Raw genomic sequence first — 27803 nt, 5'->3', positions numbered from 1 at the left:
CTTGTATTTGGAAAAAGTCCATTATTGTGCAGTTGACAAAAAAACCCCAAAGTCACTCATTGGCCACAGCCCTTTGGCTCTGATGAAATCACTGAGAAGTGATGGCAAATGCCTAAAGATTAAAGATTAAATAAGGGTGTTTAGGGTTATGTTGATCTTGGTCTAGGCCTAGGCATTCCAGGATCCACGTGTAGGGCATCAAGTCATAGGCCTTCTTGTAATCAATCCAGGGAGTGCAGGTTCCTCAGCCTAGTCTTGCAGTCTCAGCTGACTGCTCGGTCTACCAGTAGCTGGTGTTTTGCACCTCTGGTATTCTTGCCAATTCCTTTCTGTGCTCCGCTCATGTATTGAGAGGAACAGCCAACCCGATCTGAAAAGATGAGCTGAGTTGGCAACTGTAGGAACATCATATGTTGCTAGTTTGCTTTACGATAACAAACATAACCCAAGGTTCCCATTTGAAACCATCAGCAGACTCCCTGATCCTCCTCAATCTGCTTTCCCTCCCATGTCCTCTAATTACTCCAAAAACATTTCTGATTTCTTCACTGGAAAGATAAACAGCATCAGATCACAGTTCAAGTCTGTACTTCAACAAGTCTCTCACCTAGTTCTGTTGTCCAAGTTTAAACTAATTTCATCAAAGCTTTTTGACAGTCTCATACATGCACACTTAATCCTGCCCAGTGGACATAATCCCTCCTAAATTCATTAAAGTCATCTCCCCCCAGCTTCTCTCTATTATAAATCAGTCCCTTCCATTCAAGATTACTGTAAAGCAGCCAGTGTCTGTCCTCTGCTGAACCCGCTGCTCCACCCTTGCCCTGCAGCTGAGCAGCAAACCACACCCTGCTACACAATGGTTACGCTAACAAGAAATGTTTAAGTTCAAGTACTGATTGGACATTATTCTATAGCACTGAATATGTATTAATTAATACTATTTCACATAACGCCATATTTATCATATTACTCATGTTGTGAAGACCAATATCTGCTTGCACAGATCACATTGTAGGCATGGGTATTCCTTATATGGGGAAATAAGTTCTTATAATATAAATCATTATATTTTAATGTGTAGACCCTTTAGTATTTAGTGATGATTGGTTTGTGGTGACAGGAAATTACTGTCAGTCAGTGTAAGGTCCTGAAGTTAAGGATAACTGTGTGCGTGTTTGTTTGCACTGAACATTTAATATGCGACTTATTTTCCTGCAAACGAATTCAGTCTTAACTCACTCACACACACACACACCAATACCTGCTCCACCCCCTCATGCCTGTTAGAATGTGTGTTGAGCCAGGTCTGTTATCAAAACTGGCTGACTGCTGAGTGAATCATATTACCCATTGTCACTGCAGACCTCAGGATGTTGCTAATGATATACATATTTTTAGCACCGAGTTAGGCTCTCCATGTGCCCCAAGCGAAACATGATCCATTCGTCCCCACAAATATGTTAATGTCTGCAGTTTACAGTAACCAGATTTATGGTTTCTCATATAAAAAAGTAGGGAGAAAAAGCTAACATTTCCTTTTAGATTTTCACTCCAGGAAATGCATTGTTACACTATATTACCAAACGTATTCAATTACCCATGCAGGTCAATGAATTCAGCTGCTCTAACTTCCATGGTCACTGGTGTATAAAGTCAAGCACCTAGGCATGCAGACTGCTTCTACGCATATTAGTGAAAGAATGGATGACTCCCAGAAGTTCAGTGAATTCCAGCGTGGTACCATGATAGGATGGCACCTGTAAAACAAGTCTAGTCATTAACTTTATTTCCTACTAAATATTCCACATTCAACTGTTTTTCAACCTTTAGTGGTATTGTAACAAAGTGGAAGTGATTGGTAACAGCAGCAATTTAGCCACAAAGTGGTAGGCCACAACAACAATCTGGATGCTGGGTATCGAAGATTCCATAGTTCCCTCATCCTATTCATGTAACCCTGTCTGCTGGGGTTACTTGCGTAGTAGCATTCCAACATCCTAATTTTTATTTCTTCCCACTTGTGCCTTCTTGTTCCAGTAGCTTACATATACACCATATAAACACAGTATATTTTGTTAACTGTGTGTCAACAATCAGGTACATACATTCTTGAATTTGCATTGTGACAAAGTGGGTGACAACACCATTTGCCCAGGCTTGCTTTTTTTAATTACCATTGTTGTTTTGATTTACATTTACTATACCAGGTTTGTTTATGTTTTGCACTTTTACAGATTACCTAATATAACATCTTGGTTTAAATTAACTTGGACAAGTTGGTTAAGTTAACATTTTATTTATTTCAACTGTTAGTTTGTCCACTTTACTTTGTTTGAGCTCACCTTACTTACCTGTGTTCCAGGACCAAAAGGAGGAAGTGCTACCTCACTTCCTGTATTTATAGCTTCCTGTTTAGTGCTGATGTCACAGGAAGGTACCACGTGAAGATCGGGGAGAAAACTGTTGTAATTTAATAAAATCAATTTTAGGGGTTTGTTTGCTTGGGAGTTATATGTATTGTTGTAAAATGTAATGGCTACACCTTTGAATTGTGTTTTATTGCTGGTAAAGAGTAGCATCATAAGTGTTGGATTGTGATTGTAATGTTTAGTAACACACATTGAATGGAATATTCCATAGGAGAACATTGTGGGCGTTTCTCAATATGCGTACTTGTGCGTACTTGCGTTCTCGTGTACTCGTGATACGTCATCAGTCGGAGACCAAGTACTGTTCCAATTCGAAGTACGCATCAAGCCGAGAACGCGAAAAAGTCCCGGATGTGTTCTCGATCCACCCATTTTATCGAGCATGCATCGGTGTGGACTTGGGACAGCTAAATATCCCAGAATGCATTTCGTCCAAAACTCAACAGCAGACTCCCGGCACATCGTTTTCAACCCCCCCACCCCACCCCCGCTCGCGGTCTTCTCACTACTCAGGTTAAAGAAACCCCAGCAGCTGTCTATAGTATTGAGTGTCCACTAGAATAGAAATAAAAGCGTTCTAACATCTCACCTGCTTGTTTTTATTAAGGTATGTACACGTATGTACATGTACATTATTTTTATTAATAGAGGTTTCACTACTGAGGTTAAAAATGATATATAAGTCACTTAGATCACTTCTAAATGTTAATGTTTGGTTTATTTCAGTGTTTTATTTGTTCCTGAGTAAACCGGTTTGGCTGTGATTACAGTTAAGCTTCATAACATGTTACTCACAGTTAAATTAGGAGGGGACGGCAGTAAAACCTCCGGACCTGTGACATCATCACGTACGCAGGTGTTCCAATTGTACATATCGCGAGTCCGTGCTCGCGTTCTCGGCGGGTACGTACTCCCGTGCTTTCTCGGCGAGTACGTACTCACCGAGAACGCGAGTACGTACTCGCGTACTTGGGCATTGATAAACGGCCTGTGTTTTGGTAGCTTTGGATAGAGTATTTAAGCAGAAGAACTCAGGTGTTTGAGAGAGGAGGACTAGGTTAGTGTAGCTGAGTGCATGTGGCATTCATTTTGGTTGGTTTAAGTTCAGTTATGTTTATTTGTACCAAGTTAACGTTGGAGTTATTAAGCTTTTTTTAATTTTTGTAAATAATTTTGGTCAGAATGATGATAAATAAATCACCTGCTACACTGAACAGCATCTGTCTCCTGCCCTTCTTTGGCCAATTTGTCATGCATGGAAATAAAAACCTCAGATTGTTTATAAGGAATCATAATAATTGCAGAGTGACAGAGCGTCTCCCTGTAACCATGGTTACTCATTCTTGTGAACAAATGTATGCTCACAGTTTGAGAGGAGAAAAGGAGAGCGGCCGTGCTGTTGTTCAAGCTTGACATGACTCTGAGTTACAATATGATCGATTTGTGGGTATTTCTCATTGTCGCCCTGATGGTAATAACTTGTGATGCTAAGGAAAAATAAAATGACTCTAAAAATGAAAAATATTTACATATATTTTTCATGGAATTTTGAAAATGTTCCCAGCATTCAGGCCTAGCATACATTTCTGAATGTGCATCAGAAAATTGAAATCTATGAAAAACATATTAAATGCAAGGCTTTAAAAATGTTGGATGCCTATATGTCTTCCTAATTTTTGCTCTATTGCCTGACTCATAACTGTCAAGGTTTGTTTTTTAGATTATTTTTCTTCACCTTACAAGAATTTCCACATAACTCTGTGTACATATCCAGGCCAGCCACAGATCCATTCCTTCATGTGAAAACACCTGTGATCTGTGTTTGCAAAACTTCTCTTTCTGACCTGGATGACTGAGAACCTTCACAGACGATAACTCCTCTTTCTGTTTTTTCAAGTCTGGAATTTCCTCACACACATTGTGATGAAACCCTGCAGGACAACCAGAGACGTGGCACTCAGAGAATCCTGAATTGTAATCTATTGGAGAATTCCACAAAAATAAAGATGGTGGTAGATATACTGGACAAAGTCCATATATTTTTAAGATTTTTCTTTTCTTTTTCTTTATTTAAAAGAGTTGGTGATGCTACATTTATTGTAATTTAAAAATTGTTTTAAAACAACTCCTAAATAACTAAACCAGATATGCTTCAAAATGCCTGCCAAGTGTGGCTGGTTGAAAAGAATTATGGATCCTGCTCATGTTCGTCAAATTTAATAATTATCTGCCACTGATCCCTGTTGTGATGCATCTTTTTGCCCTTATTTTGACTCTCCCTTGATGAGCACATGAATAAGAATGTTTTGTTAATATTCTGAAGTTATATAACTACCCATCTGTCTTCCTTATCAGACAGCAATAGAGAGAGGTTGCATGGAAAATATTTGTTTGCTTAAAAACTCTCCAGCATCAGGGCACATTTTCTATTCTTTCAATAGACTGTTTAATGACAGGCTCTTTTCCCTTGTGGCTTTCCTCCTTTATGTTCATGTCTTCAGCACAAAAGGCTGTAAGTGATGAGTGTGTGAGTCACTTTCTCTCAGCCAACACAAAGCTGTGCAATAATAAGGCCTTTGCAAAGGCTGACTGCTGTTTGGAGAGGAATACAACAGCAGGAGTCAACCCTGGAGAAACAATACCACTGCATTTAAAACCACCTTCATTTTCGTCACCTCCATATTGCTGCCTTTCGTTTCCTGTTTTCTTTTTTTTGTTCTACAAGCAGTATCATGATCTGAATCCATTTCCACTTGAGCCTTTATTCTTTTAAAACAGTTTTGCTCAGCTAGAATTAGTGATGGTAAATTTGATTCTTTTTACTGAATCGAGTTTTAATGAGTCACTCACCAAAGTGAATCGGGTTTTTTGAGTCATTTGAGTCACTGAGTCAGTTGACCAGAGAGTGCAAAAAATGTACATTTTCACTCAAACTTAATTTGTTTCTCTTTTAATGTAAATCCTACTGCTAAGATGAGTGATTCTTAAAGAAAACAACTATTTTATATAGCAAAAAAGAGCAAAAGAATTTCTAAAGGGAACATTTATTTTGTTTATTTTTATTTTATTAGTATTTTCCTTACATGTGTCAAATATATATTTTCTCATCTAAATGTCCACTGAGCTGTGAGCCAGGGGGCGGTAGTGCGCCTTAACATTGGTTGCCAACCAAGAAGAAGAAGAAGTAGCTGCGAGCCAGGAGGGAGGGGGTGAGTGAGTGAGTGAGTGAGTGATTCGTTCGCTCTATGATTCAGCACAGGAGGGAGGGGGTTAGCGAGTCATGAGTGATTCGCTCGCTCTATGATTCAGCACAGGAGGGAGGGGGTGAGCGAGTCATGAGTGATTCGCGCGCTTTATGATTCAGCACAGGAGGGAGGGGGTGAGCGAGTCATGAGTGATTCGCGCGCTTTATGATTCAGCACAGGAGGGAGGGGGTTAGTGAGTCCTGAGTGATTTGCTTACACTACGATTCAGCACAGGAGGGAGGGGGTTAGTGAGTCCTGAGTGATTTGCTTCCCCTACGATTCAGCGCAGGAAGGGAGGGGGTGAGTAGCTCAAATGTGCTGTTAGCATGTTAGCAGAGCGATGCTACTGTGAACCGAGGAGCTATTGTCTTGATGTGAGCTTCTACTCAGGGTTTTTTCTTCCAGTTCAGAGCAGAAATGTTTTTGTTAAGATACTGGATGTTGTGTTTTTCTTCACAATTTGAATTATAAGCTAGATATATTTCTACTAATGAAATTAGTTTGCTAACAGCAACAGGGATGAGTCAGTGAGTCAGTTGCGCTTGTGAATCATGATTCACGAGTCAGTAAAGTGATTCTCGAGTATTGAACGATTCGTTCATGATTCGCGCATCACTAGCTAGAATATGGATGTCATCCGAATAGGAGGTCAACTGTAATTACTAACCTTTTAAAAGCTGAGCAGCGCATGAGCAAATAGCTTTCCCACTTAGCTGTATGTCACAATTCACGACAATATGCTTTAACCCAGCGGTCCCCAACCTTCTTTGCGCCACGGACCGGTTTATGCCCGACAATATTTTCACGGACCGGCCTTTAAGGTGTCGCGGATAAATACAACAAACTAAAAATAGTACCGGTACCAAAAAAAAGAAGATTTATTCATAACACACGTGAAAAGACCCAGGAAAACCGAGTTAACGATAAAAACGATAACAAAATAACGCTGAAAACCGATAAAAACCCTGAAAACCATACATTTCACACCCGAGCCTCAATTCTCGCGGCCCGGTACCAAACGACTCACGGACCGGTACCGGTCCGAGGCCCGGGGGTTGGGGACCGCTGCTTTAACCCTTTCACGCATAGGGGTCACTACAGTGGACAGCTATTCAAAAGCTGTTTTCTTGTATTTGTGTCAGTGTTGATGGTATACTTGTACATAAAACACTACGCTGGGCACTGATGTGTCACTCCATACCATGCCACCCACTGGTCAGCCAGTGGACATGTGTAAGTGAACAAAATGAAGTTCAAAAATCTTTTTTTTAATACTTGAGAAAAAAATCCCATTTGAGGTTGTCATAATTCATGCATGAAAGGGTTAATAGTGTCACTAAAGCTGCTCTGAGAACAAGAGAAACAATTATTTATGATTATTTTTGATTATTTCTGATTATTATATATTAGCATGGTCAGATCATTTACTGCCATGGTCTTTTTCCATTCCTGTGCTAAAATCACAAAACTTTATCTCATTACCAAACCCTCTCCCCCTGCAGTCTTTTGTCAACTGTCCGTGAACACATAATAGGGATGAGTAGGGATGAAGGGTGTGTTGCAGGTATAAGGGAAATGGGGTATAACATTATTTTCGTATTCCTGAGCAAGTAACTTTAAGCTCTCAGGTGGAAGCAGTGGCAGATATATGAAAAATTAGCTCTGTACAGTATTGTTAATAAGTCTTTCTGTCAGATTTACTGTATTTTTCGGACCATGAGGCGCATTAAGTGAAACAAAACAGTCAGATAAGTCAAACTTTACTCAATTCATTCTTCTTGCTTCCTCCACTTCCGTACCATTGATTCATTAATGTTGAATTCTCTCGCAGCTTCTCTATTCCCATGTTGTTGCAGTATATTAATGACTAACCTCGTATTGTGGATGAATTATCTCAGTTGTTCTCCTGACGGAAGTTTGGTCCGTTTACAGCATCCTGCCATGCGATTGCATTTGTCCCTAACCATCTGGAACCCTCACGTTAACTTTTATCGAGTGGAAAAAAGTTAGCGTTCATCCTCCAGCTTCTCTGTGTTTATGTTATGCTAACATAGCTGTGTCGCTAGCGATCACGTAGCACATCATTATATACCAGCTAGCCCAACTTCAGTAACCCTACAAACGTCACTGCTGTTTAGTTTTCTGTCTTCATTTATGTTGGAAGTGATAGCAGAGCTGTACGTTTGAATTTTTTCAGAAATCTCTCAGTCAGTCACTCCAAAATGGCGGCGCATTAGCTAGACGCACACTTCCCTCCTCCGTAAATCTTTGCCAAGACACCTAACATAATATCAACTTTTGAAGTTAAACTCTAACGGTATCCGCGCTTTGGACTCTTTTATGTCGTCTGCACCAGGTAAATCGGGCAGGGGTCGTGGTAAACCCTCACAACCTAAAATTGATTTCGGACCAACTAAACAAACTGGAAAAGCTAAAGCTAGCGCCATGTCGGAAGAGTCAATTAGCGCTGAAGAGGAAGGACCAAGCCACGCTCCGATTCTTGAAGCTATCAGAGACTTGAAAACCGACTTCTCCAACAGGTTTGACGGAATAATGGCTGCAATTGAGGGAGTGAGAAACGAGGTCGGAGAGTGCAAGGAGCGTATTGTAAATGTCGAGACACGCATTTCCGACACTGAGGACACGGTCGATAGCCTTCAGAGAAAAGTCCAGAGTCTCGAAAAGAAAACCAGAGATATGGAGGACAAAGTAATGGACTTGGAAACAAGGGCCAGGAGGGCTAACCTGAGACTGGTGAATTTACCGGAGAAGGTGGAGGGAACGGATGCTTGCGCATTTCTGGAAACCTGGATCCCGGAGACGCTGGACATCCCTCTGCTGAAGTCAAAGCCATTCCTGGAAAGGGCGCACCGAATCGGCCCGAGAAACGACCCAAACGCCCCCCCAAGAACACTGATCATGAAATTCCTGAGCGATAGGGATAAGGCAATGGTGCTGAAGGCGACCAAAATCAAAAAGCAAATACTCTACGAGGACAAACCGGTGCGTTTCTACCCGGACATGGCAGCCGGCATACATAAGATGCAGAAAGAGTTCGACTCCGTGAGACGACAGCTCCGCAGCATGGGGATAAGACACGGGATGCTTCTCCCCGCCAGGCTCCTGGTGACCTACAAGGATAAAACACTGACTTTTGGCAAACCGGAGGACGCAGAGACTTTCGTTACGCGGATCCAAGCAGAGCGGGATGAATAGCGGTACGGATAGAGTTGGTAAAATAATTGAACGTTTTGCCTGGCAGCCAATTCCTGGGGCTACTGTGAACTGAACATTGAAATATATTCATACTGAACATCTGTACATGCCTCCGTTATGTCTGTATGGGGGTTAAAGACGCTGGTGATTACCTGTTTTGTGAGTATACCCGACCCCCCCTTTTTTTTTTTTTTTTTTTTTTTTTTTTTTTTTGTGGGGGATTGATTACTTTTTGTTTTCTAGGAGGACTCTTTGAGTTGTTGTTATATTTAAATAGAGTTAAAGCACAGTAGACCCCTAACATTTATTTTATTTACATGAGTATATTTGGGATGGCAATATATTCCTGGCAAAGTAACTATTATTTGTATGTAAAAGCTAACAATGGAGGGAGTGTTTAAGTTTAGGATAAGTCATGTTGGATCATTCCTCAATAACTGTGGACTGGTCATTAGCATTACCGGAGTGTGTAGTAAGGAGAAGGGGAAACTGGCCTTTAGGTCAGAGGGGTTGTGTTCAATGGTTGATGCAGTTAGAGGCATCTGTGTTGTCTGTATTGTTTTGGTTGTTTCAAGGTACACTTCTATATACTAGCATGAGAAAATCATCTGAAAATAGCAGCTATGTCCAATGTCTTAGAAATTAAGATGACATCGTGGAACTGTAGGGGGCTGCAAAAACTTAAAAAAGTTAAACAAGTGATGAGAAGGTTAAAAGATATGCATTCCAAAATAATTTTTCTCCAAGAAACTCATCTTACTGGAAAAGAGGACTTAAAGATTAAGCGGAGGTGGCAGGGAGAGGTTTTTTCAGCACCATTTAACTCCCAAGCGAGAGGGGTTTTGACTCTAATACACAAGTCTGTCCCCTTTAATGTTTGTAAGGTAATTGCAGATAAGATGGGAAGGTATTTGATTGTTCAGGGTGCTCTCTATGCAGAACCTCTGATTTTAGTTAATATTTATGCCCCAAATAAGGATGAACCATCTTTTTTTAATAACTTGTTCTGCACGCTGTCAGCACTTAGGGGTCAATATATTTTAGCGGGAGACTTCAATTGCACTCTGAACCCAAGTATAGATAAATCATCACATTTAGACAAATCTCATAGCCAGAGTAGGGAAACCATTCTTCAGTTTGCTAAGGAATTAAATCTTATGGACATATGGAGAGACAGGAATCCTGGTGTATCGACATATTCATGTTATTCAAGCACACATAAATCATACTCACGGATAGACTACTTTTTAATCTCAGCAAGTCTGTCCTATAAAGTGAACGGTTGTGATTATGGCAGTGTCCTTATCTCAGACCATGCCCCAGCCAGTCTGGTCTATTTGGATCCAGGGCTAGTACAAGATCCCCCAAAATGGAAATTTCAGCAAAAATGGATAAAGGACAAAGACCTAATGGTGTACCTTGACAAACAAATTACTGATTACTTTGAGCTCAATACTTCTGAAACATCTCCGTGTATTAGATGGGAAGCATTCAAAGCCTTCATTAGAGGCCAAATAATTAGCTTCACGAGCTCAAGATCTAGGAAGGCCAGACAAAAACTGAAATTACTGGAATCAAAAATTAAAGCTACTGAGGATATGTACTTTAAGAACCCCTGTCCCAAGCTGCACCAAAGTTTGCTGTTATTAAGAGCCCAATATAATGAAATCTCAGCTTCAAAAGCTACAGCTAACTTATTAAAACTTAAGCAGTCCGTTTTTGATCAAGGGGAGAAATCAGGTAAAATTCTGGCTTGGCGTATAAAACAATTCCAATTAGAAAGATCAATCACTGCACTTAAAAATGATAAAGGGGAAACGATCTCTGACCCTGCTGCAATAAGTGACTCTTTTAAGGTCTATTATGAAAGGTTATACAGTTCTGATCTAAACCCAGGTGAACCAGACCCAAATTTTTTCTCTTTTCTTAACAATATGAATATCCCCAGAATAGAAGAAGAGGAATCCTTGAGACTGGGGGCTAAATTGACTCTGGACGAAATCTCAGAGGCAATAATGAGTATGAATTCTGGAAAGGCTGCGGGGCCAGACGGTCTGCCAATTGATATCTATAAAAAGTTTGCATCCAAATTAAAGGTACCCCTTTTGGAAATGTTTTCTGAATCTGCTCAAAAGGGGATACTCCCACCCACTCTGAGAGGGGCCTTAATTACACTTCTTCCCAAACCTGGAAAATCGAATGATAAATGTGAAAACCTGCGGCCAATTAGCCTCTTAAACTCAGATTTAAAGATACTCTGTAAAATTCTAGCAAAGAGACTGGAGTGCCTTTTGCCAGCTATCATCAAGGAAGATCAAAATGGGTTCATAGTTGGGCGTCAGGGATTCCATAATGTTCGACGAGTGTTAAATATTTTACACGAGCAAGGGGGGTCTTCAGATACAGCTTTCTTGGCACTAGATGCCGAGAAGGCTTTCGATAGGGTAGAGTGGCCCTATTTGCTTGAGATTCTTGGTCGCTTTGGTTTGGGAGAGGGATTTTGTAACTGGGTCAAGCTTCTATATAATAATCCTTATGCAGAAATAATTACCAATAATGTTGTCTCAAAACCAGTTGAGATTGGAAGAGGTTGTAGACAAGGTTGCCCCCTATCCCCCCTTTTATTTGTAATTGCAATTGAACCACTTGCTATTGCTATAAGAGAACACGGTATGATCACGGGTATAGAGATCGGAGGGCTCGACCATCGAATAGCTCTTTATGCTGACGATGTGATCCTCTTTCTTAAAAATCTGGGAAAATCTATTCCAGCCATTTTAGACCTAATTGGAAAATTTGGACATATTTCTGGTTATAAAATCAATAAATCAAAATCTTCCATAATGCTTTTGAACTCAGAAGAAAGGATGAATCCACCTAAATACACCTGCCATTTTAGAAATGTGAATCAGTTTACTTATCTAGGTATTCAGATTGTCCCGAAATTGGAAGAGGTGGTGAACCATAATTATGGTCCAATTATGACTGACATATCCAAATCAGTGGAGAGATGGTCGAGTCTCCAAATTTCACTGATTGGTAGAATAAATATACTAAAGATGAACGTGCTCCCTAAGCTTCTGTATCTGTTTCAGAATATACCCTTGCCACCTCCCTCAGACTTTTTCCTTAAAATAAGAAAACTGTTTAATCAGTTTTTATGGAATAACAAGCGTCCCAGACTTCGCTTATCACTTTTATACTTGCCCTTTGATGCCGGAGGGCTGCAATGTCCTAACATGGTTTGGTATTACTGGGCAGCCCAGTTAAGAACTATAATGTTCTATTATGCTGCAGAAAAGCCCCCCGCATGGAGAACTATTGAGTCTCTCTCTCTTAGGCTTCCACTTCCTACATATGTATACTCTGATAAATATAATAAACTTAAAGACATTACGCTTAATCCTATAGTTAAAAACATGATTTATATCTTACATGTCACTCAAAGATATTTAAACATAAAATCTCCCCTCTCCGTTTTTAGCCCGATTTGGGGCAACAATTATTTTGCCCCAGGTAGAGCGGACGGTGGTTTTAAAATATGGGCAGACTCGGGGCTGGGACTGGTGAAAGATGCTTTCGGGGGTGATGGAAGACTTTTAAGTTTTGAACAACTAATCTCTAAATTTAATATCCCTCGAAAGCACTTTTTCAAATACCTACAGTTTAGGAGTTTTATCAGGTCTTATCATAATGATTTTACACAAATTCCCCCGCTGTCCACATTAGAGAAAATCCTAACCAAAAACCCCACTGGTAGAGGAATGATATCTGAATTATATAACTTGATGATGACATCCTCTCCTGATTCATCTGCTGCTAAGCTTGAAGCTTGGAGGTATGACTTACAGGAGGAATTGACAGTGGAGCAATGGAGTAAAGCATGTAAGCTAGCCCAAACACAGACAGGTAACACACGTCTAAAATTGCTACAATTTAATTGGTTGATGAGAGTGTACATAACACCAGAAAAACTTAACAAATTTAATATGCAGATCCCTGACATCTGTAATAGATGTGAAGAAGATAAGGGCACATTGCTCCACTGTTTATGGTCATGTCCAAAAATAAAGGAGTTTTGGGAAGAGGTTAGAGTAATGATAAAGGAGATTTTGTCAATTAAACTTGCGATGGATCCCAAACTTTTCCTACTGGGACTATATCCTGCAGGATGTAACATAAATCATTTTGAAAAAATTTTCATAAATATGGGAATACTGCAAGCAAAGAGAGTGATAGCTCTAACGTGGAGAAGTCTTGGCAAACCAAGTATTTCACATTGGTTCAAAGAATTGTCTTTATGTTTACCATTAGAGAAAATTACATATACTTTAAAAGATAAACAAGAAATTTTCCAGAAAATTTGGGGGCGCTACATCCAGTATATTGAGAATGAAGATCTTTCTGGTTTACTGCGGGAGACAGGGACAGCCTAACTATTCCCTGTACAGGACCACAACCATATGCTGCAACCTGAAGATTACTCTTTAAAATCTGTCAGAAGTCTCATGGACTCAAGTGCTTTCATTGAATGTACCTTGTGTTTCGTTTATTGTGTAAATTTGTGTGTGTATGTACTTTATATATGTATATATGTAAAACTTTAATAAACATATTGTTGAAAAAAAAAAAAGAAATCTCTCAGTCAGAACATGCTATATCATGTTTAGTTGGAAACTAGCGAGCTAACTTCCTGCTAATTTCTAACTCCGTTAAATTTAATAAATTCTGTTTTCATGGATGCCTGGATATTAAACTTAATTGTTACAGCTGGTAAAGCAGCAACTCTGTTCATTTTATTAAAGATGAAAGAATTTAGATAGTTTTTAACTCTCAGTCATGCCGCAGTTTTCGTTTGACTTTGGGACCTGAGGGAGACAGAGTTTGGGACCCAGATTACTCCACGAGGCTCCTGACTATGGTAGCCATAATGCTCCAACAATCCATCAAGCGGTGCGGCTTCGTAGCTTACCAAAGTCGTACTAAAACATTTTTTGATAGATATTTGAGCACCATGTATCACATAAAATCAGTTCGAGGTCAGTAAGCACAACCAGAATTCATACAGCTGGCGCACCAGATTGTAAGGTGCACTGTTTTAAGTGTGCCTTATAGTGCAGAAAATACGATAATTGTTAATTAAATGAAAGTGTCAGAACACTGTTCTAAGTTGTTCTTTGTAGACCCTTGGGTATAAATGACAATAGTGTATAGCTGTCACGGTTTGCCCTGGCAAACCGTGGGGATGTGGGGAAAGGAGGACCCAGAACGCAGGACTCTTCACTGCAAGCGGTGTGTTTATTTACAGTGCGAAAAAAGGCAATAAATCCCCGTGCTCTCCCTTTACTCCCGTGTCGTGTCTTCTTCCAAAAAAGTCCCCGTTAAGTGCTCTCTGCTTCTGTGTCTTCTGCACTCCCCGTGCTTACTGCTCTCTCTCATCCCACACTCCTCCTGCGGGAAACAATTGAGGGAGCCGTTAAAACACTTGATCCCAGCAGGCATACACTCACTGACTTTTCAACTAAACTAGAAAACTGACGTGAAGTCTAACGCAATAATCGGGACCAAACACCAAATGACCAGCCCGTCAAGTTAAAAAGTCCCAGAGGCTCAACCGCGACTCCAGCGGAGGCAACAAAACAGTTTAATAACCCCCCTAGTTACTGTGGTAGAAGCAAAACAGTTCAGGCGGACGACCCGGTGGCCAGCAACGCAGGCGAGAACAGTCAGGCATACTGTTCGACAGCAGCAGTAACACAGTTTAGGTGACCTGCGACTATAACCAAAGAGTTCAGGCGGCCTACCTTGGGTCCAGTGGTGGCAGCGCTGCAGCTCCGGCGGGCGGCCACGGATCCGGCAGCAGCACCGAAATAGTTCCGGGGGTCTGCCACGAATCTAGTGGCAGTGTAGCATGGCACACGATCCATGATGTGCTGGACGTGCAGGATGTAGACGTGGCGGCCGTGCTGGACGTGGGCGCGCTGGACGTAGACGTGGCGGCCGTGCCGGACGTGGTCGGCGTGCAGGTCCCTCTGGCTCACTGACCTCCTCCCCAGGCAACACGGGCCCCTCTGGCACGCTGAGCTCCCCCGGCTCTCTGACCTCCTCCTCGGGCAGCATGGGCTCCTCTGGCACGCTGAGCTCCCCCGGCTCGCTGACCTCCTCGGGCAGCACGGGCTCCTCTGGCACGCTGAGCTCCCCCGGCTCGCTGACCTCCTCCGCAGGCAGCACGGGCCCCTCTGGCACGCTGACCTCCTCCTCGGGCAGCACGGGCCCCTCCGGCACGCTGAGCTCCTCCGCGGGCATCGCGGGCTCCTCCAGCTCGCTGAGCTCCTCCGCGGGGATCGCGGGCTCCTCCGGCTCGCTGAGCTCCTTCAGCTCGCTAAGGTCCTCCGCGGGCAGCGCGGGAGGACCTCCGGCTCACTGAGCTCCTCCGCGGGGATCGCGGGCTCCTCTGGCTCGCTGAGCTCCTTCAGCTCGCTGAGGTCCTCCGCGGGCAGCGCGGGCTCCTTCGGCTCGCTGAGCTCCTCCAGCTCGCTGAGCTCCTGCTCGGGCTCGTCCGGCTGCGTAACAACCGCAGACATTCGAGCCGATGGTGACGATGGAGTGGCAGCTGCAGGTGGTGGAGGTGATGATGGTGTGGCAGCTACTTGCGGTAGATTGGGCAGTGACGCAGTAGCAAAAGGCAGGTGAAATGACGGTGGTGTGGGTACAGCAGACAGATGAGAAGATAGCAGCATTGCAGATGCAGATGGTGAAACAGATGACAGCTGAAGCGGCCCCTCGGACCCTTCAGCTGCAACTGATGAGGGACCAGCAGGTGTAGAGACCTCCTGCCGAGGTGAAGCTGGTTGCGACTGCACAGGGCTCACAGCCGGCTCGTGATGCTGCGGCTAGGGCTGTGCGGGGCAGACAGTTTGTTCCAGCCCAGGTAAACAGTCCTCTATAGGCAGACTGAGCTCCTCTGAGCATCCAGCAGAGGACGGAAGTGGCTGGGGTGCCGGTTGAGCTACCAGCTGAGATGCTGATTGGACTACAGCGGCTGGCCGAGTGACTAGCTGGGCAGCTGACCGAGCTACAAGCTGGGCAGCTGACCGGGCTACAGGCTGTGCTACGGCTACAGGCTGTGCTGTCGGCTGGGCTACAGTGTTAGCACTCACACAGTCCGTGGTCGAATACAGAGATGAGTTGTGTAAAGAAAAATTGTCTATATTACTCACCACAGCCGGCTGTTGGAAAGTCTGGGAATCCGGCTGCGGTGAGGCGCGCCGGCGGCACGAGCGTCGCTTCTTAGACGATGCCGGGGCCGGCGTGTCAGGCTGAGGATCCACCAGGTGGCCGGGCTGGAGAGCAACCTGAGAATGAGAGTGGAGGTGGAGCGTGTTAACTAGAAAGTCCGCGACGATCGGGTAGAGTGTATCCAATACCCAGGGGAAACAAGACAGCGTCTCTTTCAGCCGCTTTTCCACAGCGTGACGAAATTCCTCCCCGTGCACCTCTAGCCATAGGTTGCAGAGTCTTGCCTGTTACTTTCCTCCTAAACCTCTCCTCTGAGTCCGCTGGGCCCATGTTGTGGCTTATGTTGTGGGATTATTCTGTATTCTGTGGGGATGTGGGGAAAGGAGGACCCAGAACGCAGGACTCTTCACTGCAAGCGGTGCGTTTATTTACAGTGCGAAAAAAGGCAATAAATCCCCGTGCTCTCCCTTTACTCCCGTGTCGTGTCTTCTTCCAAAAAAGTCCCCGTTAAGTGCTCTCTGCTTCTGTGTCTTCTGCACTCCCCGTGCTTACTGCTCTCTCTCGTCCCACACTCCTCCTGAGGGAAACAATAGAGGGAGCCGTTAAAACACTTGATCCCAGCAGGCATACACTCACTGACTTTTCAACTAAACTATAAGACTGACGTGAAGTCTAACGCAATAATCCCGCGTCAGTGGAAGCTCCATCGCTCTCCTAAATAGCTCCCCCGACAAGCCCTAATCAGCAGCAGGTGTGTTTCAAGGACTTGAGGTGTGGCCAGTCCTCTAGCAGGGCCACACCCACCAGGCCTGAAGGTGCCTGTAACTTGGCCACAGAAAACAGCTGCACACACACACCTGCCTACATACAAATGAGGACACAGAACAGTAGCAGTGCAGAAGACACACACATCAAATAGTGATAATAATGATAATAATAATAATAGTCCACACTGCTCACGGACCCCTAGTCCCCGGAGCCGGGTCCATGACAATAGTGTGTTCTGTACAATATTGTTTGCTAAAAGATGCATACGAATATAACATACATTACTTGTAAACTGGCAAAAATGCTGTACCTTTCCATCCAAATGGCCAAAAAAAGAGTGCCATCTGTTATATCAGATGTGCTAGAGTTGCAGCTGAGAATTTTAATTGTGTCAGTGGTTACTGACCGCTTACTGTCATAAGGTTTTCATTTTGATAAAGTGGAGGTAGAAATTTAAATCACAGTTTTCAGAGTTTTTCATATCTTTTGAGCTTGGTAATAGCCAAACCAGCTCTATTGTATTTGAAAGTCTCTTATCCCTAGAGACCACAGCTGTTCATTTTGGCCTTACCATTGGACTGACTTTTAATTGGTTCTATTTGATATTTTTTTAGGAGAAATAAATTGTGAAAGTAGCTTTAGGTTTAAATGACTGATAATTGCTTCTGTAATAGTTATCAGAAAAATCATCTCCCATGGGAGGTTGTAACTGTTTTTGACCTAGGCTGAAAACATGCATATTAACATGAGAGTCTACTTGTCTACTCATGGTACTGCAGTACTTCTTTCAGTGCCCCCCACCCCCGCCCGCCCGTTTGATTCTAGAGTACTATCTCTGTTGTTATCTAGTTTTTTCTAGGTTAGGGAAATAGAAACACATGCATTGAACCTGTTTTCACTGCCAAGTCAGGAGCCTTTTAGTCTTTAGAGCACTCACACTCATAATGCATCAACGAGAACACAAACTAAAGGGTGATTTGAACGGCTTTGCAATCTCATTTATATGAACTTCTACACCGTTGTATGTGTGCATCGGTCCAGCTCCTCGAGGAGTATTTATATTCCACAGTCACAATAATAAATGCAGTTTAACAACTGCTGCACATACAGGGTCTCACGTATGCACTAAATCATTATTTTAAACAGCTGGTTTTGATTTACTTCCATAAATCCCCTTGTCTACCAAGCGACTTTACTATAATGCATTGCATTGGAATTGACAACTTGCACAATTTATTATGCTATAACACATCTTACAGATTTCAGTCTCTAGATGTGCAAAGCTGGTAGAGACATAACCTAAAAGACTGGCAGCTGTAATTGCAACAAAAGGTGGTTCTACAAAGTATTGACTCAGGGGGCTGAATAATTACGCACACCCCACTTTTCAGTTATTTATTTGTAAAAAATGTTTGGAATCATGTATGATTTTTGTTCCACTTCTCATATGTACACCACTTTGTATTGGTCTGTCATGTGGAATTCCAATAAAACTGATTCATGTTTGTGGCTGTAATGTGACAAAATGTGGAAAAGTTCAAGGGGGCCGAATGGTATTGCACTGCTGATGATAATGTTTCCAAAATATACTATACCCTCAGCTGCAAATAAAATAATTGTTTGTGCATTCAGATTGTTCGGAAGGCAGTGGTGTCTTTTTAGTGGAATAAAAAAAAAATGTTCTGATATGATTTTTGCACGCTTATCTTTTCAACAACTGAAAAGCAAGATTTGAGTTACGTATGACTTACATTTAAAACAAAAGATTTTAAGACAAATCAGTTAATATGAAGACAAGCCTTTCATTTCTAAAAATAAAACTGTGCAGTGATGTCACTAGGAAACGAAACAGTCCCGTAGGTTAGACATACTGACAGCACATGTATTTGCCAAAGTAAACATTGCATCTGTTCTGGCACAAGGCTGAACCGCTGCTCACAGATCAACACCTCCCTTCTTAACCTAGCTTCAGCAAGTCTTTCCCGTAGCATAACAGTAGGGCTCCTCAGTTTTATCCCTTTGTAGTTGATGCAGTTCTACACATCACCCTTATACTTGAAAATTAGCGGTACCTCATCTCTAAGGAAAAAGCTAGCCACCCTTCTGAAAAAGCTCATTCCTGCCACTTTATCAACAGCAAGATTAGAGGCCAGATTAAATAAACACAGTGATTTCCACATGGAAATTTGTTGTTAAACTATGACATCCACAAACCTCATATTTGCTTAAATGGGCTCCTTGCAAGAAAGAAAAACAGTCTTTCATTTTCCTTTTGTTGCAACTGGCTCGTCAGGAATTAATCTGCTGCCAGACAAGATAAACATATTACACTAATACGCAGAGGAGAAAACCTGGGAGAAATGTTTGCTGTGACCGCACACATGAATACAGCTAAGACAAATGGCAGAGCGTATTCACAATCTTTCATTCATACTCAGAAGTATCTGGACACTGATAAAGTATATTTGCAAAAGCAGAAGCAAATAAGTAGCATTAACAGCATAAAGTCTAGCAAACAGAGTCTAGTTCATTAAGTTAGTACTATTGTGAACAGTGATTCAGAGCTCTTGGTAAATCGGCCAGTGTACCATAGCTGACTGCACCGAGAAAGTCACGCTAACTCTGTCACCCTTAGACAAACAGCAAGCTAATTACAAGATAAAATAAATGATGATTAATTATTGTAGCACTCTTTTATGCTCACAGCCTCTTGCTGAGCTTCCCACATGGCAGCATGAACTAATTAAATCTAATCAAAGCCAGCATCAGGATACTGCGTGCTTTGCTATTTAGTGATTTTTTTTCAACAACAGAACACACTTTCCATTAATTAATCTGCAGTGAACACTGCAAAGATATTAAATAAGTAACTGAAAATGCAAACTGTTGCAGCGTGTTTTTAGGATTTGGTTGTATTCCTGTGCAGCAGCTATGGTCAGTAACAGCCTCACTCACGGCTTCCAGCTGGGCCTCTTTATGGATGGGGAAAATGTGGATGTTGGGACCACTTTTAGTACACCTGCTTGCCACGGTGAATTTGATGGCAAATTGGCAGATTCTCCCACAGTGTACTTGTGCTGTCTGTGTCTGTCCAAACATTTCTGAAGAAAACAGAACAGTATTTTTCATTCACAGTGTAGAATCTTTTCTACAAAAGATTTGTAAAAATGAGCAAGTGAATGAGTACAGAACATCTAGTGTTGAGTTGAGCAACAATGGAAATGCACTGATCAAAGAGAGCTGGATTTAAAGTAGCACTATAGCATAGTGTGAGACGGTGGCTGGTGCAGTTCTCTGTAGTCAGTAATGAAAACTCAAGTAAAGATAGCAGTAACAGTGAATGTGGGTTTTATTTCTAGTTTACGAAACTATCCAGTGTATCCTTAACAGAGCTATATGAAGTTACATAACCCTGTAAAAAATATCAAATGTTCTGAAATACTGAATAAAGTGTATGACAAAGCTATCCTGAAATATGATTAGCGTGTGATGTTCCATTACAAGTTCGTTCATTCAATCTTTGTCTATTTTTACATTTCTGACTGACTCCTTTGCATTTCAGTGTGATATTGTAGTTGCTTTTGGTGGCCGAACTCGGCACTTGGTACTCCGAAACCACCTCTGAAGCCCACCGAGAGTTCTGATACAGCCTGTGAAAGCCTCAGGTGCAAAGTTGGTCAGCGGCAGGCTGAAAGAGATGAAGACGTTCGTCGTGTTCCTGGCAGCTCTGCTGCTCCCGACTATCCACGCAGGTAAGTAAAGGCAATTTACTCTGTGTCTGAGTGTGTGTGTATGTATGTAACACCCACAGTGGTAAGAACAGAAAAGGCCAGTGCCAAGTTAAGGTACATTTGCATAAGCAGGTGTTTTCCGTCACGGCCCGTGGCTCGGCATCCAGGGAGCCATGGGAGGCTGCGGTGGCCACACCCTCCGGCTGGGCCGCCTTCAAACCACCTGCGTCCCATTTGAGGCAATCACCGGAGGACTGCTTCAACCAGCACTGACGGCTACTCCTCGCCAGTCTAGAAGTCTCCTCCCAGTGTGACCAGCGTTCGGCGTGGAAGCCTGTGGCCTGCCTGTCCTTCTGCCTGATTGCCTCCCTCCCCAGGATTCCCTTCACGGACTCCTCTCCCCTCCAAGCTCCACGATCCTGCTCTACCTTTTCCCCACGGTCCCGACTACGGCGCTCCTGGGCTCCATGCTCCTCGTTTCCCCCCCACGGCATGAGCCTTAGTTTTTCGTTCCCTGAGCTTTGTTAAAAGATTCCTCAGTTAAATAATAAACCTGTATATAGTTCTGAGCTTTGGTGTTTTGAGTCATATGAAGTATCATGAAATGAGTTAGAACATAGTGTTAGTGCTGACTCTGCAACCCATTTCCATCCCAGTTCCCAGTGCTTTTTCTGCTTTGTTGTTGAATCTTCCCTGCCTTTTGGCTTTTTGACTACAGTGGGTCTTACATAGTGGTCTGTGGGCTAATGTCCCCAGGACCACATATTGCCATGAAGACCTCCCCACATATACACATAGACTGACATGGTGGAAAGAAGACCAGCTGCTCTGTCGCAGACAGAATACTAATGTTGCTGTCTTTGAGCTGGATTTGGAAATAGCATGCTGTTTTCATTTAAAGAAAAATCTTTTCTACTTGTGAGTCTGCCTGACTGTGACTGTAACGACCAGAAAGATGTATTGGCAGTTCCCTTAATGGGGTGCCCAAATGAAATACATCAACAGAAAAAAATATTTCATTCTTGAAAAAAATAGTTTAACCCAGTTTCTCTTTTTATTTTCCTAACAATTGAACATAGTTGACAAATTCAATTTCGGGGATACTACTGAAGCTACTTCAGTCAGCATGGACTTGCTATACCTCATCTCCACCCCAGTTCTTTTCAGTTCATGCTATTTATAGTTCTGACTTAATCAGTATAAAGGATATTGACACTTATTCCTGCACTATTCTGTTCCTCCCTCCCATACTAATGGATGTAAATACATGCTTAAAGAAAAAATAACAGATGTGCAGAACATAGATAAAATAACAAGTGCTGGCTATAGTGAAATCAATCAGCAGAAAGTACTGTGATCTATGATGTGCAAGAATACTATTATCAACTTATGGATTTACAGCTAAAGAGGTTTGATGGATGCTAATGTTTTTTATCAGATTGATTTCCCAGAATGGGAGAGAAGGAACTCTGGCAGAGAGGCAGTGTGAGAGGAGAGCTGTTGTTTGGCTTGACTGGACTGGGCAACAAGATTGGATGATTTAGGGATGCTGAATTCAATAACCAAAGATTTGCACAAACCCCTTCCTTACACATAGTAAGATACAGTGCATGCACATGTATGACATAATCATATGTATACGCATACACTCTGCATAGGTGCCTGTGGACTGAAAGAAAAGACATTCAGTCTTTGCCTCTCTCTCTCTCTCATTCACACACACGTACACACACACACACACACACACACACACACTCTCACACACACACACACCACAGGCTTGTGTTTACCTGGATTTTGTGCGGGAAAGTAGAATTCTTTATCTCTAAGGCATTGGGCCAAGCAAGGCCACAACTGATCCTGGCCCTACACTGTGTGTGTGATTGTGCCTAAGGCATTACAAAAGTTCTTCCACTTTAAACTTAACACACGTATCTACATCTTTCTTCATGGCTCTTTTTTAATGCCGCTTTAGTCAGACTGCAAACGGAGAAATCTTTCTCATCACAACCACAAGAGCTCCCCAATCTGATGCAGATCTACTTTTTATTAGAGGCTTAATAATGGTGCTGCATATCAATGAGAGGCTCAAACTCTGAGGAATTTGGTGACATCATGATAAGTGAGCATAACTGGAAGTAATCTGAATGGTTTTTGTTGTTGTTGTTGTTTTGTCTTCTATGAATTAATGGGCAGGCAAAGAATGACTTTTACCTCTTCAGTTAAATTGGATTACACATTCTATTATAAATTCAAAAAACCGTCTCCCCCTTTTCTTTTTTTCATATGTATTTTTAAATTAGCCATGAATTTGACATTGAGTGGTCAGTAAAATGACAAAAATGTTGTATAAATGCAAGATTGTTTGCGTTTTGTTTCTTTGGGGGGGGGTTTGTTCTTTTGGATTCAACGGCCAGCATTGCTGTTTGCAGTCAGTTTTATAACTAGTATGGCCTGAAAAATATGTGGAGATGGACTTTCATGATTCAGAATGTGAATGAGAATGAGATATCGTGTAGTAGAGGAAGCTAATGCCAGAGTGGCCTTCTGCCATATAGTACACAACAGGATATATTTCAGAAGCATTCGTATTACTGGACATACTCAGTGTCTGAGCGTCTTTAAAAGAGGGAGCTGCTTGGAAAGCGTATGTAGGAGGTCACACAGCCCTAACCCTAATTGTAACAGATTATTGTTACTCTGTGGCTGTGTAGTGAAATATGAGTAATGTTAATGTCTATATTTCCAGCAATGTCACTGGGGTTGCTGCCTGTTACAAAAGATCATTTTCATGGCTATGAATAATTTACTTCATAATAACTCCACAGCAGGTAAGATTTTTCAACTTACCTGTGTGGATTTTTTTAATGCTTATAGTTAGAGGCCACTTTAAAAGACAGGCTTGTTGAGAAATTGGAAGCTGTACCAGATTGATTTCTGCTTGGCTTTACCTCATATTTATGACTATCTGACAAACAATGTGGCTGCCTGTGAGTGTGAGGGTCCTGGTGTTCTTAGGACTGCACTCTTCTGGACAGAAATCTTGGATATTGTTTTTTGGATCAGCTGGAGCCGCTGTTGCATTCAACCTTCACATCTTCTCAAGCTCATCTCAGCACTTGGTACTTCTCGATCTTCACGTGTTCCTTTTTTCTGATAATACTATCACTAAGTATAGCTATATCTATCACTACAGCCATCTTCCTATGGATTTCCACAACTACCATGTTGCTGGTTGTTAGCCATCACCAGTTTGTCTATTTGTATCTTGAAGTCCCACAGGATCTTAGCTTGGTCATTCTCAAGCTAAGATCCCACCCTATCGAGTATGTCCTATTCTGACCCCGGGACTTCCAAGCTATTCTCATCACGAATATTCCTGTATATTATGCTGTCCTGCCATGATTAGTGCCTATGTGTGCTGTCCTTTTAGTCTAGTTTTGTCCAGCCAGTGGTAGGATTTCTGGATGTCAGCCACGTCTTTTATCTGCCTGTGGTACATACTATCTTGGCCTCTAGGCTCCTTCTCATGGGGTGGGTGGGGATTGGTAGTGTAGATCAGCTGGTTGGTTTCAGCAATGGTCACAGTAGGGATTTTTCATAATGCTGCATTCACATCTTCTAATAGACATCTTCTAATGCTGAAGGTGCATTGAGCGCGAGAGCAGCTGTCCTGACAGATAGGATCATGGCAAAGGTAGAAACCTGGACCCTGGGCGACTACCAAGACTATGTGAAGTACCCTAGAATTACAAGAGTTAAGACCCTGTGCCACTTACAGATAAAAACAGGCAAACTGGTGATGGCTAACCAACCGGAGGAAGAAGGCCATATAAGTCTGTCTTATATTGTAAGGTCAACTCATTAGAGGGTCTACCTTACAACATAAAGCGCCTTGAGGTGACTGTTGTTTTGATTTGGTGCTGTACAAATAAAACTGACTTGAATTGAATCAAAGATGATGTCATAGTTTAACATGCAGTTTCAAACAGTGAAGAGCAAAGAGGTGTAGCTGTTACTGAGAGGGTGAGCTCAGGTTGAGTGAAAGAAAACCTTTTCATTGCTTCCTGTAGTCACCATTAAAACCTACTGGGAACATTCTAGCGGGAGTCCTTCATCACACCACTTGATCAACAAACACCAACATGAAGAAAAATGAACTTTGTAGCTGCTCCATCTACATATACATGGAAAATCTACGGGTAAGCTACAGATATTACGTTAAAATATGCAGATGAACTGTTAACTTTGTCTTACACGATTTTTGAAATTGGCAGCTCACTGAAGGCTGACAGCAGCTGTCCCGCTTTCTATCGTAGTGATATCAGCAGCAAGCATGGGGGAGTCTAAAGGAGGCATGGGGTGTGCTAGATCATATTGGAAGTTTTATTTTTCAGATTTAAAGTGTAACAAATATAATAATAATAACTGCATTCATATTTAAAAATACAAATATAAAAGTTTTTTTGCAGGCCAATGAAAATGTCCACGGACTATAAGTGTCATGAATCGCTGTGTGGCAGGCAGGAGTTGGACCTAAGATGCAGGCACTCAGACTCGAGGGATGAACTCAAAAAACTCAGCTTTATTTGCTGACAGGGGAAAAGCATACTACACTACACTACACTACACTACACTACACTACACTACACTACACTACACTACACTACACTACACTACACTACACTACACTACACTACACTACACTGGGAGAATATAAACTTACACTCTGCAGCGAGGCACACGAGGAAACACACAGCTTGAGGGACGAGACCACACTGACTCAGAGAAACACAGGGTTTAAATACACTGGGAAGTAACGAGGGGAATGAGACACAGAAGGAGAGCACAGCTGGGAGAAATCAAGACTGACGAGACAAGGAAGCAAAGCAGGACACATTCACATAAGACATGGACCTTCAAAGTAAAACAGGAAGTATGACACAGAGACGTGAACTTGGCACAGTGGAAACAGCAACTAAGAAACACAGACATAAACCATAAGGCAGAGGTCTAAGAACCAAAATACACAGAGGGAAATACTAAGCTTGGAACACAAGAAACTAGACTCGAGAGAGTAACAAAAGACCAACCATGAGAACATAATTCACAATACAGAGTGACAGAAAACAAGAAACTCAAACATGCAAAGACACAGACTTACACAGAACTGAGGGGACACAGAAACATGAAGGGCAAGGGATCAAAACTAGAAACCATAGAATAACTCACAAGTACAATAATACAAAAACCATGAAGAACTAAACACGCTGGGTCAGGAGACCCAGGACCCTGACAATAAGACTGAGACACTGACCTGGGGCTGTCTCTTAATCCACTTACGTAAAATTAAATTAAATTGCATTTCTTAAATTAGAGTGGTGTCCTATTTGATTGCATTTTTAAGAACTTGTCCTAGCTTGGCTCTTTTAGTATACAACCTTTTCATTCTTTTTTGACTTCCAATGGGTGTTATCACATGGACAGACCAATTTAATTAAGAAAGCATTGTGAATATGACAGACACATATTTCTTTTGAACAAGAATGTATTTATGAACACTGAAACAGTGATGGGCAGAAAATCTGATCATCTTAAATAACTTAAAAAATATTATTAAAAAGGATCCGTTTTTTAGAGTCCTTCTCTTACCATGTCTTGTAAAGTCCAGATGTGTGCCATGCCTCTTGTATCCAATGAAGGTAAAAAAACCCCTAAAGGATACACTTGTGCGTCTACAGTTGAAGCTCCACCTTCAGCCCCATCTTTCCTTGCACTTCACTTTCACTTGGTGAATTTTAGGAGCTGAGACATCCTTCATTTAAGCAGCAACATAGAGTAGTGAGTCACAGACAGGAGGATGAAGAGGATACGCGGTCGCACAAAACAGAAAAACCTTATGACCTAATAACACCTGCGGTCCTCTTAGAAAACCTAAAAAAGGATAAGTTACAAAATATAAGAAAGAAATGTAGTAATGTAGTGTATGTATTATAGTGTAAACTTCACCCATGTAATAACACTCTCAAAAAATATGCAGTTTTATTTGTTTTGGCATGAAATAACCTGCTTTTAGTGACCAACACACAGGGGAAAAGACAGAATGGGGCACAGCATGCATTGATTTAAAAGATCACCAGCTTTGTAGTCTTTTTGTGAAATGATCCCACAGATTCAGAGTTGGATAAAAAAACAAGGTGCAATCAACAAAGTTCTCAGATTTGATATTTATCTGTAAATTAATGAAAGTCTGTGATCCACATATGTGAGGGCACAACAATATTTGTTCTACCAGCTGTGACTAGCATCATCACTTCTTTCTGCTGCAGGGAAGTCAGTCTGGGCTTCACCAAAGAAGGAGAAGGACAATCAATGCTAGGGAGTATTGTACTAAGAGACTCTATATTTCATTTTCCTTTGCTTTGTTGGCCATCTGTGTATTTTAAACGTCTGTATTTTTTGATGTCTATAAAATGTAACTGAAAAATATTCACCATGTAACAGTGTATAATATTTGTCCCTAAAACATGGATGTAAAAATTATGCTGAACCAAGTGTTCTGAAGTCTTTTCATGAGTAAAATGTACACATGTTGGTCTCATTCCAAGACTGATGAAAATTAACTGTGTTTTTTTCTGTGTCATTCAGTATGCCCAGATAAGGAGCCAGGACTGCAACCATGGATGCCAGGACACAGTGAAGACCACCGTGTGACGATCAGTTATGGCAGGAAGGTCCTTCTCACAACTTCAGCTACTGTCCACTCTATTGAGATTCTCAGCGGAGGTAAACTGAATGAATCTATCATGTCTTTATCCTTCTCTAAAGTGATATTTCAGGAGACCGGTGAAGAAAAGCTTCAGTATAGGAAAAAACTAGCAAGAGAGAGGAAGAAGAAAGAGACCATGATTGGTAGAATTCTTATATGCTTCAGAGGTAACAAAAAGTGTCACATAGTTGCAGTGGTTTGAATTTAGCTGAACCCAACAAAGACCCACCAGAGAAAAGTAGTGGATTGTGTAATATCAGCAGTAGGGATGTCATTTCGAAAAGGGTTAAGGGTTAGGGTCAGGGACAGTTCACTGTATAGCATTGCGAGAGCCAACCTGAGGAGGGGCATCAAACAGGCCAAGGAGGCCTACAGGAGGAGGATAGAGGGCTTCCTTACTGAT

At 42.0% G+C, this 27803-nt stretch overlaps 2 protein-coding genes across 4 annotated transcripts in view; one reads left to right on the top strand and one right to left on the bottom strand.

Annotated features, from left to right (window-relative positions):
* The window catches only part of cemip (cell migration inducing hyaluronidase 1), a 180920-nt gene that overhangs the window by 57170 nt on the left and 95947 nt on the right, over positions 1 to 27803 (top strand). For 2 of the 3 annotated variants that reach the window (XM_019347682.2, XM_019347709.2), the window contains exons 2-3: positions 20463 to 20652; positions 27280 to 27417. In XM_019347682.2, the coding sequence (XP_019203227.1) occupies positions 20598 to 20652; positions 27280 to 27417 (193 nt within the window). In that variant the 5' untranslated portion in view covers positions 20463 to 20597. The remainder of the gene's footprint in view (positions 1 to 20462; positions 20653 to 27279; positions 27418 to 27803) is intronic. The other variant, XM_019347757.2, reaches the window with a different exon arrangement.
* On the bottom strand, positions 14099 to 16462 carry LOC109202189 (uncharacterized protein KIAA0754-like). The gene is made up of 5 exons (XM_025909011.1): positions 16424 to 16462; positions 16114 to 16248; positions 15357 to 15456; positions 14698 to 15312; positions 14099 to 14344 (listed from the first exon to the last, which is right to left on the bottom strand). Exons 1-4 carry the CDS (start codon positions 16460 to 16462, stop codon positions 14789 to 14791), a joined length of 798 nt encoding a protein of 265 aa, XP_025764796.1. The 3' UTR covers positions 14099 to 14344; positions 14698 to 14788.

The sequence above is a fragment of the Oreochromis niloticus genome, linkage group LG1 (genome assembly GCF_001858045.2).
Source record: "Oreochromis niloticus isolate F11D_XX linkage group LG1, O_niloticus_UMD_NMBU, whole genome shotgun sequence".
NCBI classification, from domain to species: domain Eukaryota; kingdom Metazoa; phylum Chordata; class Actinopteri; order Cichliformes; family Cichlidae; genus Oreochromis; species Oreochromis niloticus.
The sequence above is the reverse complement of the archived record's forward strand: the minus strand, read 5'-3'. Positions and strand labels throughout refer to the sequence as shown.

What these genes read in the sequence shown, in the direction of transcription:
- LOC109202189 (XM_025909011.1), bottom strand. Translation starts at nt 16,462, where the DNA reads ATGGGCCCAGCGGACTCAGAGGAGAGGTTTAGGAGGAAA. An exon ending in AGGAGAGGTTTAGGAGGAAA is followed by an intron (nt 16,249 to 16,423) that starts GTAACAGGCAAG and finishes TCTCATTCTCAG; the next exon opens with GTTGCTCTCCAGCCCGGCCA. An exon ending in CTTTCCAACAGCCGGCTGTG is followed by an intron (nt 15,457 to 16,113) that starts GTGAGTAATATA and finishes GTTGTTACGCAG; the next exon opens with CCGGACGAGCCCGAGCAGGA.